An 18,098-nucleotide genomic window follows, 5' to 3' on the forward strand; every position below is an offset into this window, starting at 1 on the left:
TCTTATACCGGCAACATCATTTATTTACAATCAAAATGCTACAACTTTTTTGCCTCCTAAAGCAACTTTGGAATGCAGGCAAATATCTCATCAAGGTGATCACTCCAAACAAATTTGCTGGCAGAGCCCACACTAAATAAATACCTCTCAAATATCTGAAGCTGCCGATTTCCCTAGAGGAGTTCCACTGTAAGTTTTCATCAACACTCAGGGCTCCAGCCATGGACTATGGGCACTGGCAAACAGCAATTGCACCTTGAGTAAAAAGTTTCATCACCATTCAAAACAAACTTCTCAAATAGTGACAACATGATGCAACATCACTCACGCGGACATCACACACACACATGCACGCACACACACACACGCGAAGATTCGCACGCACTCACATGGTCTGGATAGTTTCACAGCATAGTTGTGGCTCAGAACCAATTTCTTATTGGAAACAAAATAAACAAAAATGCTGGCCATGCTTCAGCACACAGTCAGGGGCAAGCCTGCAAAGAAAGGCCTGGCTCAAAACACACATGATTTCTGCAGCAAGTGACGTGGCAGACCAGTTACCACTGCAGAGAGTAGTCATGTACGCCCCACCCATGTTCTTCAGCAACTGTCAATGCTTAGCGTGGAATAACATCACCCCATTCAGCTGCATGTCTTTCACAGCATCAGGATACCAAGATGCAAATACAACAAAAACATGAAGTGTGGTTGGGAGCAGGCTGCGGAACCCACTCCTCCATGTGTCAAAGGCAGGTTCAGTAATACTTTGCCACTCATGCCAGAAGCAACACCCACAAGCCAGATGGTTAGGAAGCTGCTGTATCTACAGTGGCCTACAATGAACACCATCAAGGACAGCATCTCTCTCAGTAAGCTCCAAGCCTCAATGGGACCAACGATGGTACTTTGCTTGCTGCTGCACACAACACCCAGCTGTCCACATCAGACCAGCACCACACCAGTCATGGAACTATCACAAAGCAAAAAGTCCGATCCCACAGGTTTAGCGTTAGAAAGAGCTTCCTCGGTGCCTTAACCGAGGCTGGCAGGAACAGAGTCATAACCATGACAAACAACACAAAGAGGAAGAAGACCTCGTGTCTTTGAGGACCGCCCACTTAACACCCAAAATCTTCACATAGCCAAGCAGAGGCTCCAGGCTTGGCTGAAGGGTCCAGTCAAAAAGCAGCCAGGCCCTCAGGAGTCGCCTTCCCCTGGGGATGGTGGATGTCACTTGTTCACATAAGTGTAGGTGCGGGGCGGCAGGGGAGATGAAGCAGCCTCAGACGGCAGGTGCAGGAAGTCCCAGATGAGGATGGTGTCATCATGAGACGATGACACGATTTGAAAGTCGTCGAACTGCAGCCGAAACACTCGGCCACTGTGCTCCTGAGAGGCAGACATGGAGGAAATTAGAAACAGGCAGGGCTGAGAGCACCAACAAACTGCCCTTACCACAAGAGTGCGTAGGCAGAGAGTTCCTGCTGGTGCCCGAGGGTCCAGGGCTGCAGCTAGGTCCCAAACTTTGATCTTGCCATCATAGGCACCCGACACTATGCGCTTAGTGTCAAAGCGGATGCAGCGCACTAGCTCTTCGTGGCCTTCAAGCACTCGCAGGCAGGCGCCACATTCAATGTCCCAGAGCCTGAAAAGTAGACAGTACAAATAGCTCTTTACCGAGACACAAGACAGATTAAACTATTACCGAGCTCCTCACCTAATTGTATTGTCTGAGCTGCCAGATACCACCAGCCTGTCTCGATACTGCAGGCAGGCAATCCCACGCTTGTGCCCGTTGAGGGTCCGTACAAACTCACAGTTTGGTGTCCCCCAAACTTTTATGGTGCGATCTCCCGAGGCAGACACCACATAACGTTCATCGAAGTCCACCACATTCACTGCAGCCCGATGGCCAACAAGCACTCGCCGCAAGTTGATCTCACGAGGGGCAACCATGTCCCAGACAGCAATGGAGCGGTCCTGTAAAAAGCAATTCCAATTGAGGAGTTTACAAAACATGCATTGGTGCAAAGCATCCGAAAACAAGGGAGTGGTCCCGGCAACTTTCGCCTCTGTCGCTGACAAACCGGGCATGTTATAAAGTTTTTTTCCATGCTAAAGCCAGCACAAATGCACATTGAATTCGGCGAGCACTAGAAAAGGGGCTGTTCATACCTTGTGCCAAGAAATCATAATCTATATTTTTGTGAAATTAAATTGTCAATAAATGTCTGTACCTCCTTCAGCACTCACATTATTTTTTTAGATTAGGCAGTTTAAAACTGTATGAACGAGATTCTGTGACAATGCTCGAAGGAGGGAAAAATTATCCCTGCTAATTTTTTTGGACTCTGCTCGCCATAAACAGGAAGATTCGAGATCTTGCCCGACTTTCCTTTGATGTCCATGATGTTATGGGGACCCAAAAGCGAATCAGGCTATTGGGATGACGCAGTGAAGGGGTCCAGATTATTTCGGTCACTTGAGGTTCTTTGACGTGCACTAACATCGCAAGGACATATGCCTCTAGAATTTCGCCTCCACTGAATTGCAACTGCATGGCCGGGATCAAACCCTCATCTTTCAGGCCAGCAGCTCAGTGCCGTAACCACTACACTACCAAGGAGGCTTTTCCCAAAAATACTCTTTTTCTTATCTCTAAGAACTGACCACTTAATGTCGTCCAAAATCAGCTAGTTAATGCCTAATAACGTGTGATCTTCCCACATCCGACTGCATACTAAGAGGCAATAGTAGATTTTCTGGCTCCAACCTGCAGTGAACACAACAATGAAACAAGTACAAATATGCACACAAATGTTCTAGTGTGCCAATTACAGTATACAGTCCACACAACAGCTACCATATTTGCTAGGGGTCTATGAATATTCGAAATTTTCTAATAGCAAATCAAATATTCTCCCATTAACTTCTCAAACCGAATCAAATAGTGTACATTAAACATTATTCGAAATGAAGCGAATATGACCTGAAGTTTTCTAATAGTTTTTGAATAATAAAATGCACGAAGTTGGAATCGGGCACGCAGCAGCTTTCTTTGACGGCCGTTTCAAAAGCAGCACCCATTCCTATGCCGCACAACACGCTGACACAATTGATCAGTGGAATCAAAGCTGTCATGCGGTCCATTCGTGTGGTGGTGTTCATGTTCATACATATGGCCTTCAGGACTTGGCAAAATTGTAGGGCAGAGTCATGTTCAGCAAAGTCTGCCTTCATGTCCAATAGTGGGGGCCATGGCTCATAACCCCCATCTCTCTCATCAACTAAGATATGGCACTACTTTGGTAAACGACAATTTTTAAGGCGTAAGCCTTATTCGCCCTACTGAGCGAAAACCTGTCTGTGTATGTGAGTTAACACTCAATGGAATCCTTAAAATATGGCATCCTCGTACATCCTGGCAAGTAGTAGTTAAATTAAAGACTGGTCAAGCGAGGTTGCTCGTGAAGAGTAATCTGGATCACACAAACCCCACCAGTGGGAGCACCTGCCATCGAAGGGCAGTGGCGCACTGCTTAACCGCTGCACCACTGTGGCAGGAGTGGTATGAGGACTCCCAGGGATCTATGAATGTCAAGTCGACAAAAACGTCATGCAGACGGTCGGCACATCTGAATGCAACCAGATGCAGCAGAAAGCGGGGGAGGGGGGCAGAATCAGAACGGGTGTGACGGCGTGACAGCAGCGGCTATGTGGAGTCATGCAGAGGTAGAATTTCCAGCTGCGTGGCATCAGGTTACATCTCGCCACAGCACGCAGCAATTGCGTGCACGAAATGAGCAAACAGGCTTGCGCCTTCTCACACGCAAGCCGTCTTAAGCGTCTCTGCCGGCTTTTTGATGCACATGACATGACATTCACAGAGGTAATTACTGACTTCGTGTTTCGTGCCCGATGGTGGAGATGCTGTTGAGACTTTCAACATCTACAGCTTTAATTCCATCAGTTATAGTGTTGCTTCCAGTGCTGCGCAATTCTAAATGAACTTTTGTTTCGTACGAATATACGCATAAGTAGCGAATAATCATACAAATATTTGATTCACATTCAATTCGAATACGATTCAGTGTTAGCTACATTATTCGTATTCGATTTCGCTTCGGAAAAGTACTATTCCCGCACCCCTAGTATTTACTCAATACTAACACCTTTGACTTAACACACACCAGTTTTTCTATGCTTCGATAAAAAAAGAAAGGATGTTGTTCTCACTTGGAACAACCAAATTTTAATGCAACCACTGTGATGTCACGATGAAATAAATGGTGCCACCACCTAACTGCCTCTCTGGCAGATGCCTGCTCAACTGTGAAACAAAAGTCCACGCCTTTTCATCAAATTCGTGATCCAATACCTACTGGCTTTAAAACTCTGTCCGTGTTGGGTTTTTCTGCCTCACCAGCTGAATCGCCCTAACTTTCAAGACTACCGTAGTCACAGGCCTGTGGTCTGCTCTCCGTCACGCGGTTGGTCACGCGGTTGGTCACGTGGTGCGATGCGAGCACGATTGGAATGCGAGCACGGTGAAACTGCAAGTTCATGGCCAATGAAGCTTTGGCTACAAAACATTGCCAGCTAAAAAACGCATCTATCATGTGTCACATTTTTATAGCTTTCAGTTTAATAAACAATGAAACATTGCAGCTGATGGTGTGATCAAGCAGCTGCAGCCTTATCACTGGACAACTAATGCACTGAGAAGAGCTACTAGGCTTTGAAGGCTATATTAGGCTTATCACAAAAATATGTTCCTTACTTTAGAGCAGGTGACCATCATGCCATTGTTGAAGCGCAGATGCAGCACAGCCTCACAATGGTGGATCAGGGTGTTCACCATCTCGCCTGTCTTCACATCCCAGACACTGAAACACGGCAGAGCTTATAAGACAGACTGCACAAAAACTGAAGCCATTCAGTTGCACAATCTTCACGCGTGCTCACCAAATGCAGAGCAGCAGCAATTAAACAAGGCAAAGAGAAGCAACAAGCGCCGGGTAAAAGAACAGTACAAAGCCTTAGTCGCGAAAAGGGTGAAAGGAGGCTTGAGCATTTCAGAGTAGTGCAGGAAGCCAGAAAAGAAGCCAGCTCTGGAACTGGAAGTGTCGTGCTTTGCAGCACAAGAGCCCAATTTCGTGGAGGTCGTAAATAGCACAGGAGAGTCTAAAAATGCAGTTTTTTGTCTTTAGTAGTACATGCCAAAAATGATAAAATGCTTTTATCCAGTACTTCACAGCTGTATAAGCCCCTTTGCTTTTAATTAGCCTTAAAGGGGGCTCTGAAACACCTGAGGAGAATGTGTAAACTCGCTCAATCACTGCACTGTGTTGTCATGAACACCTGAGCCAAATAATATTTCTACACTCAGCACAGGACCCACAATTCGCATGAAAGCTGGCAAGCCCTTGCCGGTGAATTTTTCATGCTTGTTCCCTCCTCCATTTCGCGCTGTTCCGTACGCAGGTTATGGGATGACTATTAGTTAATTCTTCCAGACGTCACACAGGTACCATGGCAGTGACCAGTAAGCTGCGTCGCGCCGCCAGCCTTCCAGCATGCAAAAAGTGACAAGAGAATAAAAAGGAAAAGACGGTACAATGCGCATTGCTAAAATTTTTGCTGGAGGATATTCGTACAGTGGCGAGCTTTAACATCACAGGAAGGTGGTTAGGAAGCTGCTGTATCTACAGTGGCCTACAATGAACACCATCAAGAAAACCCTCTCAGTAAGCTCAGTAACACCATCAAAGGACAACATCAGCCCCTTTCAGAGCCCCTTAAACACTCAAAAAAAAGAAAGCTTGAGGATAACAGTGTGCCATAAGGTCTGCCAAGTGGCAGTTTATATTATGCCAGACTTATGTAGGTGTCATGAACAAGATAATCACACCCAAAAACTCAAAACTTTACACATAAACCAAATCAAATTATAAACCACAAGGCAGAAACACTTCGAAACTCAGCCAGATGGAAATTCAAGCTGAAGTAGGCATGTTTTTCATCAAGTAGCTTTCCAGCATGTTAGCCAGCAAGTCTTACAGAACTACATGTGCAAGAAACCAGCACAGTCTGGACTAGTGGTAAGAATTAACAATGAGGACCTATCTGGTTAACGTTTCCTAAAATCTTCAAAACAATGGAGTCAGACATGCAATTAGAACAAGATACTACAATAAAAAAAGTCACTTCACTAAAAATTTACACAGCAAATGATGGCAAAACCTTTCTTCATTTCAGTGTAGTTCACTATTCTACTGCAGCATAAAGTAGTTTTTTTTTTTTTTTAGGAGGGTGTTAAATTTGTACAACACACAGTGGAACAGCAGGCAGCGTCACTTATTTTTAGTCTGAAAGCACTCAAAAACGAAGCGCAGATTCCCCTTCCCATCAAAGGGGGTCCTCCAGCCAATGGCATGGACAGGTTCTCAGATGTCATGGTTAATCCCCTTGAGCCTGCTAGCGTGAAATCACAGGGTGGGTAGATGAAAGGGGATTAACCACAAGGCTTCATCTGATTAACCATTGCATCACGAAAATCAGTGCACGCCATTGGCTAGAAAACCTCCTTTGGGGCGTGGCTCACATTGGCCCAGTGTATGAAAACTTCCCTACTAGAAGCAGCGCAAAAACATTTTTTGGCTTCTATAACATTAATTTTATTTATTTATCAGTGTACCCACAGCACCTGTACGGCATTACAGTGAGAAGGGGGGGGTGAGGAAAATACAAGGCAAGAGCATAAATGCAGGAATTACATCTACAATCAGAAATATGCAACAATGGAATCAATTCAGCATAGAAACAAAAGAGTCATTTGATATGACAGTTGCAACAGCACTATCAAGTCGATTCCACTCCCTGACATTTCGGAGAAACAATGACATTTTGAAGAGATCTGTTCTACAGTATATTTCTTTCACCTTGTTCCTGTGATCTGTAAGCGACGAAATGTAGTTGGTACTCAGCATGTACCGACCGGGTTCTATACCTGTTTTGGAATGAAAGATATTGTGAAAGAATTTCAGACTAAGGGTTTTTCTTCGTTTTTCAAGCGTGTCCCAGCCAAGACTCTCTTTTGCAGTTGTTACACTGAAGTTCTTTGAGTAGTTGTTGAAGACAAAGCGAACTGCCATGTTCTGTACTCTTTCTAATTTACGAATATTACTCACTATCCATGGATCCCACATTGTGAACCCATACTCAAGTACAAACCGGACAGACATCTTGTATAACAGTGCTTTTGTTTCAGCAGGCAACCGTTTCGTGTTTCTGCGGATGAACCCCAAAACTCTGCAGGCTTTAGCTTCAGTAAAATCTATATGTCAATTCCATGCGAGATTGGCTGTTATGCAGACACCTAGATATTTGTGCTCCGTCAATGATTTTAAATTTGTTCCTTTAATATTATAACCATATTCATGAGATGCCTTTTTTCTAGTGAAGCACATGTGTACTGTTTTGTTTAGGTTAATTTCCATGTACCATGTATCGCACCATACGGCAACCCTATTTAAGTTGTCCTGTAATTGGATGCAGTCATTTGGATTAGTAATTTGCCTGTACATCACACAATCGTCCGCAAATAGTCGTACACAAGAAGAAATACAATCACAAATGTCATTCACATAAATTAAAAACAACAGTGGGTCCAGAACGGACCCTTGCGGTACACCAGAAGACACACCTACACCATTCGACTGTTCTCCATTTATAATCACCTGTTGACTTGTTAAATTAAGATACTCTATTAACCATTTAACAACTGATTCATTTATGTTATACCAGGCCAGCTTTTCAATCAACAGCGAGTGGGAAACAACATTGAAAGCTTTTTTAAAGTCCAAGAACACACAGTCAACAATAATCCCTTTATCTAAAACACCTGCTATATCATGGGTTAATTCTATAAGTTGGGCAATACAAGAAAAGCCACTACGGAAACCGTGCTGTTGGGGATTCAACAGAGAGTATTTATTCAAATGTTGCATGATGCTAGTGTAAAACACATGCTCGAGAGCTTTACAAGCGACATTTGTTAAAGAGACTGGTCGGTAACTGCTAAAGTAATTGCCAACGCTATTCCGAGGTCCTGATTTGTGCACTGGTACATTTGCTACTTTCCAGTCTAGCGGCAAAGCGCTCTCTTGCAGTGGTTTACAAAAAATAATGTGCAAGAATTTGGAAAAAGAATTCGCGCAAGTGGACACCAAGGCAGATGGCAATCCATCAGGGCCGGTGGCTTTGGACTTATCGAGCCGTTGTAATAGTGTCTCAATGCCGTGTTTATCGATAACAGTATCATCCATTGGCTCACCGAGCACTATACCGGAATGAACTACTGTTCGGTTTTCGTTCCTATGGGCAGAAAACAGACTTAAAGAACGAGTTAAAGCAGTCGGCTTTATCTAGACTTCCATCAATAATGTCGCCGTTCACGGCAAGTGGTGGAATGGAAACGTCATCTGCACCATTTCATTTCATAAGCTTTGGGGTGTTCTCTGACGCGTAAATGCAATGAGTCAAAGTATGTATCCTTTGTATGTTTAAGAATGATGTTCAATTCTTCACTTTTGAATTCCAATTTTTGCTTTTGCTTTACTGGAGGATTCTTTTTGAAGGCAGCATAAGCACGTTATCGTTTTTGGATAACTCTCCTTACCTCTCTTGTACACCATGGTTTACTTTTGCAGCGCCACTATGTCATTACCCAAGACAGCAAAAAAAATCGCAAATATTATTGAAAAAGAAATGCATTTCAATACAGGCAGTTCTTTGGGCAGTAATGGGACAAGGAGCAAAAACTTCTGGCTGAAATTTTCTCAGTACCAATCTCTCCTTTTTACTGCCATCAGACATAACTTGTACTTCTAGACCGTTCAGATATTAGGTGATGAAATCATCTGGAATTTGACATTTTTTTTAAAAAAAGGCTGACTGACGAAGATTTAAAAAAAGAAAACCTTGCCAATTTTATCTAAAATTTCCCTGAAAAACCTTTAGTACCTGGCAACCCCAGAACTATAATATAATAAAGTGTTGCATTATATTGTTCTAAACTACAAACTTAAAAGCTCAATGCAGACAATATTTCACTCCGTTACCATTACTTGATATTGTGTGAAAAAAAGTAACGGCCACTAATTCGACTTAGAACTGAGTGCATGTGGTTGCATTTAAGTTAATATATTGGCATAATTTCAGAAAATACCTTGTAAACGTTTAGCACAGTTTCATTTACAATCAACGGTAATATAAGTCCTTGATTTTGTGTAATCTTTCTAGGTCTCGTGGTATCTCTAATGCCAGCAAAACTTAAGTTCTGTCCTTGCAGACGAATGTTCTAATGTTATTTTGTTGCTTATTCATTCTGAGAATTGTTCAGTTTTTATATTTCTTATTTACTGCCCTTTAATAAACTTTATATCACTGCTGGCTCCAAAGAAATTATTACATATTTATGCATCTTAAGATGGGTGACTAACAGAAAATACAGGAATTATGGTATATACACATTTTTTCTATTTTTCCGACCTTAATACACATCACTGGAGACTTATTTTCATTAACAGTGTTAACAAAGACTGCAAATGTCTTACCGGACAGTAGAATCACTGGACCCAGAGATGATGACCTTGTCATCATACTGCAGACACAGCACAGAGCCTGTGTGACCTGTCAGCACCTGCAAACACAAACACATAAAAAAGCTCAAACCACATGCAATACATGATACCCAAATACAGTAAAACCTCGTTACTACAAACCTCAGATTAACGAAATTTTCAGATTTACGAATTTTTTTTAAATCCCTGCCAAAATGCCTATATTTTAAATGTAAAAAACTTTCACTACTACGAATTTCAAATTACCGAATATTTCAGAATAACGTATGTAATTTAATCTTGCAATCATCGCAAGACGCTTCGTTATTGCGAAGTTCCGTCAAAGTTTCGTACCAAATCCCTGAAGCTGACGCCTGTCATCATCATCCGAAGCAGCAGCTATGCCCTGGGGAACCCGTTGCAACGGATACAGCCCCAGCGGCATCGGGATCAACGCTAGTGTCGCGTTGAATGAATATAGGCTAGGCGGCGCAAGCTGCCGCCCGATACAAAGGGTAAGGCCATTATCATCCATCCAGCGTGTGGTCGCATACTGCGCCGTAGTCTTAAGCCTATTCAGTGCAGTGTCACCACGTCGACAGCGAACGGTAGGATCTGCAAAGTTATCGGCACTGTGATTGTGTTGTGCATTAGCTTTGCTGACAATGAGTTCTCCTGGCCCCCGCGTTAAAAAGAAGCGACGCCAGTTTTCGCTTAAAAAAAAGCGGACATTCTGTTGCAGCTGAATGTTGGAAAAAAGCAAGTGGACTTGTGCAGGGAGCTTGACATCACACAGTCAACAAATACAACGATGCTCAAAGATCGGGACAAGATCATAAAACTACATCGAGAGTCGCTCCCTCAAGAAAACGTCTGCGGCTGGGCAACTACCGTGGACAGCGACTTTCGAATTATGTGGACAGCGACAGCGTGGCGGCTACATCCGAGGAGCTCACCACCGAAGACATCGTGAATCAAGTGCATGAGCAAGAAGAATGTAGTAGCGACGAAGACGATGCCGACACTGGATCAGCGCACGAAGAGGAAGAGATTGTTTCCGGCTCGGATGTCCTAGTCTTTCTAGAAAAGACCCAATCATTCCTCGGGCGCTGAAAAGATGTCCCCGATGACGTGCACAGGAACGTCGAGGATGTGGAGGCGTTCGTCCTGCAGCGCTTGTCGTCTACTCGCCAGAAGAAGATAACAGACTTCTTCAAGCAATAAATTGTAGTTAAACTGTGCCCAGCGTTATCGTTTATTATTTACTTACCAATACATAAATCTGCTGCAAAGGTACATAATTTTAGTTCTTGTGGTGCATTACTGACATGAAAATAAAGGTTTTTCAGTACTACAATATTTCAAAATAACGAATTAAATTCGGCGGTCCCGTGAAGTTCGTTGTAACGAGATTCTACTGTAGACGCTTGCTCACCTTGACACACTGCAAGGACGCCCTGTCCCATATCTTGATTGTGTTATCTCGCAGGCCAGACACAATCTTAGTGTCATCATACTGTAGGCAGTAGACACCCTTGGAATTCTCAGAGCGGCAGTTGATGCGTTGGAGGTTGTGCCTTCCACACCTCCAGTTGTTCTCGATGCTCTCAATGTCTTGGATAATGCGTGGGTATAGACGCCTAAGAATCATGAAAAAAGACAGCAGGTTACGAATGTGCGTCACTTTTCACAAACAGAAACACATAAGATCCATCTGCTGCTCCCACCTGTAGAACATGTGGTCAGGATGGGGCTCGCCTGGTGGTGGCTTGAAGAGGTACTGCATCCAGCCCCTCCTCTCCGCTAGGCCACGCCACAGAGGGTCCGTCGAGACTCGTCGTTCCATCAGCTTGCGCCAGAGACCTCCCTCGGCTACCACGCGGCGCCATTCCCTGAGAAGACATGCCAGCCCTCATCACATACTAAGCAGCTCAATCACGAACATTTTGTGGCAATACATTGTAGAACACAATAATTGGTGCTACTGGATGTGCTCATCTCTCCTTTAATCTAAAAAAACAATCCACTCAAATTCAACCATGGCCCCTAAAACCAGCCTCAAGAATATTAAGCATACTGCAAAGAGCTGATAAGTAGCTGACTGATTTTTCGAACTTGCAGAATATTTCAGACTACTGAGGAACCGCCAGGCACCTCATCGAAATGTACAAATATTCCCAACCAATATTTTGGACCCCGTGGAGTCAAAAAATTCTATTTTTCAGACTAAAATAAGCAATAGCATTGCTGTGGAGATCATATTTTCGACAAAAAATTCATTTTCGGCCCATCATAGACGTGACCACATGTTGCCACCACAAACAATTGCCCCTTCGCTATATGAAAGCGTTTCTGAAAATTTTTTTTAATAGCACAAAAAAAAACAAAATAATTTGTCTGTCTTAAGAGAGGCTTGGCATTATCCTAATCAAAATGTCAAAACAGGTAAAATGGTATTTCTTTTATTTTTATTCTAAAAAATGTACTAAATATACATCTGACACCAGTAGTCACAATTTCAATTTGGTTCACCACAAGTCAAATTGTTGTTGCTGTTCTACACATAAAGACAGGAGCTGTGCAATGAACCAAAACAATTATGATGCCATCAACTGTCACTGCATAATAGGGAAATGACCAAAAACAATGGTTCTTGTATAGGCACCTTTTAAGGAAAAATGCAGCAGCAAAAAAAAAAAACAAATTGCACGATTTCATTTATTGTGGTTCATTGCACAACTATATATATAAAAAATTAGTATGCAAAGTTTCAATGATAAACCATGTACAGGGGTAAATTTGTGATAGTTCACTTAAGAAAGAATGGCAAAAAGTGAATTTCGAGAAACAAGAAAGAAGATTGGGAATCACCACAAATGCCATACTGAAGAAGGACGTTCTGGCGGGCTAGTTGGTTCATAATGAAGCGAATGAGTACAAACTGCGCGAACAAGACGGGACGCAAGGCACACAAAAGGACAGACCTTTTCTGTCCTGTGTGTGCCTTACATCCCGTCTTGTTCGCACAGTGTGTACTCAAATGCCACACACCAAAGTGCAAGTTGGTTAAACTCCACTCTATTTGTAGCTCAGCTCCTGCTAGCCTAAGTTTTCATGATTTTGCTCAAGTGGCCGCTCACTTTTTTTCTTCTGTTTTTGCGGCACCAGTAGACCAGAAGGCGGATTTCAGATAGCAACCAAATTTCAAGGGTTGGTATCCTGACTTTACTATCCAATGTGTTCCAAATATCTTGCATTGCTTTTGTGAGCGTTTTAGTTATTAAATACGGACAGAAATAGACATATATGCTAAAAAACAATCACAAGTCTAAACTGAAAAATTAACAAGAAAAATAACTACAGTAGAATCTCGATAAACGCAAGTTGGTTAAACGGACCCAACGCTTAAATGGAACAAACGCCTCGCAGTTGGTTGGTTTTGTATTAAGGCAATGTAAAAAAAATCTTGTTAATCGGAACAAAAATTTTCCGACCACCATATAAACGGAACCGAAAATAGGCTCGAAACCGCAACTTGGCGTGAACGTGCAGCCCCATCGCGGTACTCATTACTGCCCCCACCCCACCCCTCTTTTCGATTTCAGTCTTTGGACGTTTCCGGTTTTCTCGTACACTGCAACCACATCGCTTGCTTTCTGTCACGGTGTGCTCGCAGTTGTGTTCAGCTAGGCTTAAGCCTTACATCCGCTGTTGAGCGTCGTGTGCGACATTTTGTCGCGAAGTCAGCATCCGATGGCAGCGCAGAAGCGACCTTACAATGCCCTTATGTTAGAAAGGAAGGTGGAGATAACCAACGACTTTGAGAGTGGTCGCTTCACAAAAACAACGATTGCGACGAACTACGCTGTCCCCAAGAGCAGCCTCACGAGGATACTTCAGGACAAGGATAAGCTGCGGCAGGCTTTCGGGACATCACGCTTTGGCCCTCAAAGAAAACAACTGCGGGTGGCCAGCCACAAAGATCTGGAGAAGTGCCTGGTGGTTAGGCTGCGGAGAGCCCGTAGTGAAAACATTCCGATCAGTGGGACACTCATTCACGCGCAAGCAGAATTTGTTCTGCAGCTCGGCATCGAAGGGTGGCTGACGAGATTTAAAGATCGAAATGGCATAGTGTGTCGTGCCGTTTCAGGGGAGGCTGCCACTGCAGACACGACAGCATGCGGGGACTGGCGAGCAAGACGGCTCCCCAAAATTGTGCAGAAGTGAGCAGCCTGTCTAGTATGGGCCATCCAAAGAAAACGGTTGCGAGAGCTAAAACAAGCAAACATAAAGTCCTTTTTCACAAGCCAATAAATTGCAGTTCCCACTGATTTCCACGGAATAAGTGGACTATTGGCATTTTTTTTTTTAAATTTCAGTAGTGCTCTGAAAAAAAAAAGTTCACTGCTTACTGCTTTTGTGCAATAAAGTTTGTGCCCATAGTGTGCCGTCCTCTTTATTATCTAGATTTTGTATCTGAGATCCGCTTCCACGGAGACTGCCAACTGCGCGCACACCTGCCTCGTCGGGACCAAGCAGCGCAGAACGGATTGCGAAATCCTACACCTTCTCTCGGTAAACGGAACTCCTGATAAACGGAACATATTTTCCCGGTCCCTAAAGGTTCCATTTAACGAGAGTCCACTGTAAAACTGAAAAAGTTAGGTTTTTATTTAGCTGGAAAACTTTAGTTTCAGTTTCGGGAGATAAACAGGGGGCTACAACTTTGGCTGCATCTTTGTAACATTCAATGAGGAATTAATCATATTTATGATAGAAAATTATAAAAATTGAATTTTATCAAAAATACACGCGCGCACACACCGCCACCAAACGATTTATCAGCGCCTGCAGTACAGCTGCCGCAGCTCTGCGACTTGACAAGCGTACATCGCATGGTGCCATCTGTCTGCATTCAAAAGAAGCACGAGCAGCGGCGAACGAAATTTGGTCACGCTGCTGGGCGGAGTATCAACAAGCATCTAAATATATGCTTACACCATGCTCTATTACTAAACTGTCAAATAGCTGTCTAACAGGTGAGATTTATGTTAGTTTTCGGTGCAGCGCTTTTGCCGGCGTGCTGTCGCCATCGCCTTCCTTGATCATGGTTTCCAGCATGGGAATACCAGAAAACAGGCATATCAACTGACCGAAAAATTTTTGGTAATAATCTACAGCGTTCCTAACAAAACAGTTGAGGAATCGAGTACCTTGACAACGTCTTCCATTGCGTCAAAAAGAACTGGGTACTTAAAATTCAGTTGCCAGTCCCTTTAACCGACTTCACAGACAGAACCCTTCGAAACACCCATGTAAACAGGTGCAGCCCAAAATATGCTATCATGGCACCTTTAAAGGGGCTCTGAAACACCTTCCGGAGAGGTACATAAATTAGCTCAATCACTACATTCTCTCGTCATGAACACCTGAGCAAAATAATACACTTCTACATGAAGGAGAGCCCACAGTTGAGCGCGAAAGTTGGAGTCCTTTCTGACAACCTTATCATGGTCGCACCCTTCTGCGTCACACACTCATGCGTAATTCTGTTCAGGGATGGCTTTTGGTTTAGTCCTTTCAAGCGTCATGCAGCTACCATGACCGCTGCTAGTTAGCAGCGTGCTCCGACTGGTCAGAAAGCTCCCTCCCACCCACCCTCCCTACTGGGGAATTCCCACATGCATCGACGATGGGGCCGGCGGTGCCGCCTCCGAGCTTGAAAAAAGTGACAATAAGAGAGGTAAAGGCACGAATACTCCGGAATTCAAATGTCAGGAATACCGCACATTCGTTCCGGGCCCCTTTAATGTGCTAATGAACTGTACCTTACATGAAAAACAGTATGACACATCTTGTAAACTTGAGCAAGAGCAAGAATGGAAAGTTTGTGTCACTAATAGCCGGCTGACGTGTGCACAGAGCACGCCATTCCTGCCCAAGAGTTTAGCAAAAAGGGTCCATACCTGCATACTGCCTCAGCAGCACACAAGCTGCGTGCATCCAAGTAAGACAGAATTGCTTCAGCAACGTGGTCCAGCCTGGAAAAAGAATTGAGATAAATCACATTGGAAGTGAAAAGTTAACGTTTATTTTCAACCACATGGCATCAACAACAATTCACTTATTGTCGCCTAACTTCAATCTCTGAGCCAAGCCAATGCGCTAACGAATTGAAGTAGATCCCTCTTCGCTACAGATTGCAACAAACCACTCCAGTGACTTTGTATTCTGTTTTCAGTTTCTCCCAAATAGGTACTCTGAAGACACACTTTAAGTGTAAGTGGCCTTATGATTAATTGACAAACATGCATCCTCACAAAACTTTTTATAAACAACACTTCTGTGTCAAAAAGGGGCTTGTACTATGGGCTGTTGCTAGATGCTGAACTTATATTCAGGCCAGTGACTATCTGTATAAAGTCAAAAAGATGCAGGCACTGCATGAACACCACTTCAATGCTGAACATTTCCATAGCGATCCTATTTGCGGCTAGCGGCTTGTTTGCTACACACAAATGCGATAAGCGGCTGCAAAAAGTGTGATGAAGTGACCACACCCACAATCACTGGCATACGTGCTGGTCACTACCAGCAGGAAAAATTATAATGTTCAAAAAGCCAAAATTACCCCAAACAGACAAGAAACCTTCTTCACACAGTGAGGGACACCTTACAAAAGCAGTAAACAGCAACGATAAAAGGCACTCTGAACGAATATGCAGTGATAAAATATGCAAAAAGTTGAATACACTGAACACTGACATTACCAAATGTTGTGCAACACAAAAAAAGTTCTATTTCTGGCACTGCCCGTTCTCTTCCACTCCATATCTCATTACAGTAGTAAGAGCTAGCAGGAACAAAAGTGTGAAATCTCTCCTGCCCTAAACACCATATATTTTTCCTACCAAACATTCTTTTTGCTACAATGCCAAGGCAATGCTATAACCTGTTCAAGTCAGCCTTCAAGAAACGTGACATGGTAAAGCTACATTCTGCTTGCTAACAATGTTCAACAATTCAGCAGCTGCTCTTCTGCACAAAGCCCAGTATTGCAGAGCAGAGAAGCACATACCCCTTCTTTGGCAGTAGGGAGATGAAGTCTCGCTGCAGCATCGGCATCAGGAAAGTGCTGATGCGTGAATGTTGGCAGTGAGACATGCGTGCAAGCAGTGCCTCAACAAACTGAGTCTGCACTTCTTCTGGCCAGGTATCAAAAGAGACGAGGCAGCGCTCACGGTCAGCCTGCGATGCTGCATGCCCGGCAACCGTCCCACTGCATTGTTTTGTGGACTCACAAAGCTGAGTGGCCTGCATCCGAGAGAATGAAGAGTCAGTAACGCTCCCATTGACAACAAGTGTGCAAGCTTACTCCCTGCACAAAGTTGAGCAATGCAAACTTGTGTACACTGATATGGTAACACAAGGAATTGTAAGCTTAAAGCTCCTCTATCTTTCCAAAGTAACGACATTATTAGATGTTGCGGCTGACCCCGCAGACCCTAGTGCTTCCTCCTTGCCACCTCCTGTCACTCCAGCCCCCTCAGTTCCCCCATTTGCAAAACTCCTGTCATGTGGAAGTGCGTGTTTTTGTTTTCTGCAGGTGGGGAGAGCATTGCCCATGCTTTTTTATTTTTTTTCTCTCCGGCGCGTGCCAATCGCCATTCCCGTGCCAGTGCGACTTGAATGCTCCAAGTGCAAGCGGACTGCAGCTGACGCTGAGTGTTTAGCGAAAAAAGCTACTAGAACTTGGTTGGGATGCTGTGCTACCGTGCCTTCGGTTGCCGTAACTGGGAAGGTGAAGACAATGTGTTTTTTTGTACACTATCGGCAAGTGCAACGCAGCAAGGAGAAATGTTTACCTTCATTAGATTGAGCAAGCTGACTCAATGCGGCAGGAACGGCACGGCATAGTGAAGTGTTACTGTTTTCCCTTCCCTCTTTGTTTAATCTGGCTTCCACATGGCAGTGGCTCTTTCAAACTTGTGTGTTTGCGTATGGAAGCAGATCGTGCGGGCTTTTTTGCATGTTTTAGTAAACAAGTCTTCAGTGAGCGCTCAGCTTGCTTCATCAAAGCCATCTAGCTGTCAAAATGCTCATACCAGAGACTGGCTTGAGTCGTTAAACAGACTTTCCAGCTCCACCATAATTTACCGCATCATGGTTGCAGTTATACAAGTCTCACAATTCTCCTAGTTCCAAAGTTTGCACAGCGTTGCTGCATAGTCGCGCATATGTGCGAGGGATTACTAGTAAAAAGCTACAAAGGACAACTGGCCCCCATCAGGCTCAGGTTTCTTTCTACTATTTATTTTTACTGTAAACCGAGTCATTGCCACTACTATTGTTTGACACCAGCAACCATCCTCATTCAGTGGCGAATCATTCCGGGTCATCCTACATTGACTGGATGGCTACTCTACAGTTCAAATCTGCAATCATAGGAGCAGCAACTCTGCATTTCTTGTC

The 18,098-nt window shown here is 43.8% G+C and overlaps 1 protein-coding gene across 5 annotated transcripts in view; it reads right to left on the bottom strand.

Annotated features, from left to right (window-relative positions):
• The window catches only part of LOC144113064 (F-box/WD repeat-containing protein lin-23-like), a 36,575-nt gene continuing 18,477 nt past the window's right edge, over nt 1-18,098 (bottom strand). For 3 of the 5 annotated variants that reach the window (XM_077645961.1, XM_077645958.1, XM_077645959.1), the window contains 8 exons: nt 16,705-16,940; nt 15,593-15,667; nt 11,354-11,518; nt 11,062-11,266; nt 9,621-9,706; nt 4,784-4,889; nt 1,721-1,983; nt 1,100-1,648 (listed from right to left, as the gene is read on the bottom strand). In XM_077645961.1, the coding sequence (XP_077502087.1) occupies nt 1,234-1,648; nt 1,721-1,983; nt 4,784-4,889; nt 9,621-9,706; nt 11,062-11,266; nt 11,354-11,518; nt 15,593-15,667; nt 16,705-16,940 (1,551 nt within the window). In that variant the 3' untranslated portion in view covers nt 1,100-1,233. Of the gene's footprint in view, nt 1,649-1,720; nt 1,984-4,783; nt 4,890-9,620; nt 9,707-11,061; nt 11,267-11,353; nt 11,519-15,592; nt 15,668-16,704; nt 16,941-18,098 lie in introns of all 5 variants that reach the window. The other 2 variants (XM_077645957.1, XM_077645960.1) reach the window with 1 other exon arrangement.

This window comes from Amblyomma americanum, chromosome 1, assembly GCF_052857255.1.
Source record: "Amblyomma americanum isolate KBUSLIRL-KWMA chromosome 1, ASM5285725v1, whole genome shotgun sequence".
Classification (NCBI taxonomy): domain Eukaryota; kingdom Metazoa; phylum Arthropoda; class Arachnida; order Ixodida; family Ixodidae; genus Amblyomma; species Amblyomma americanum.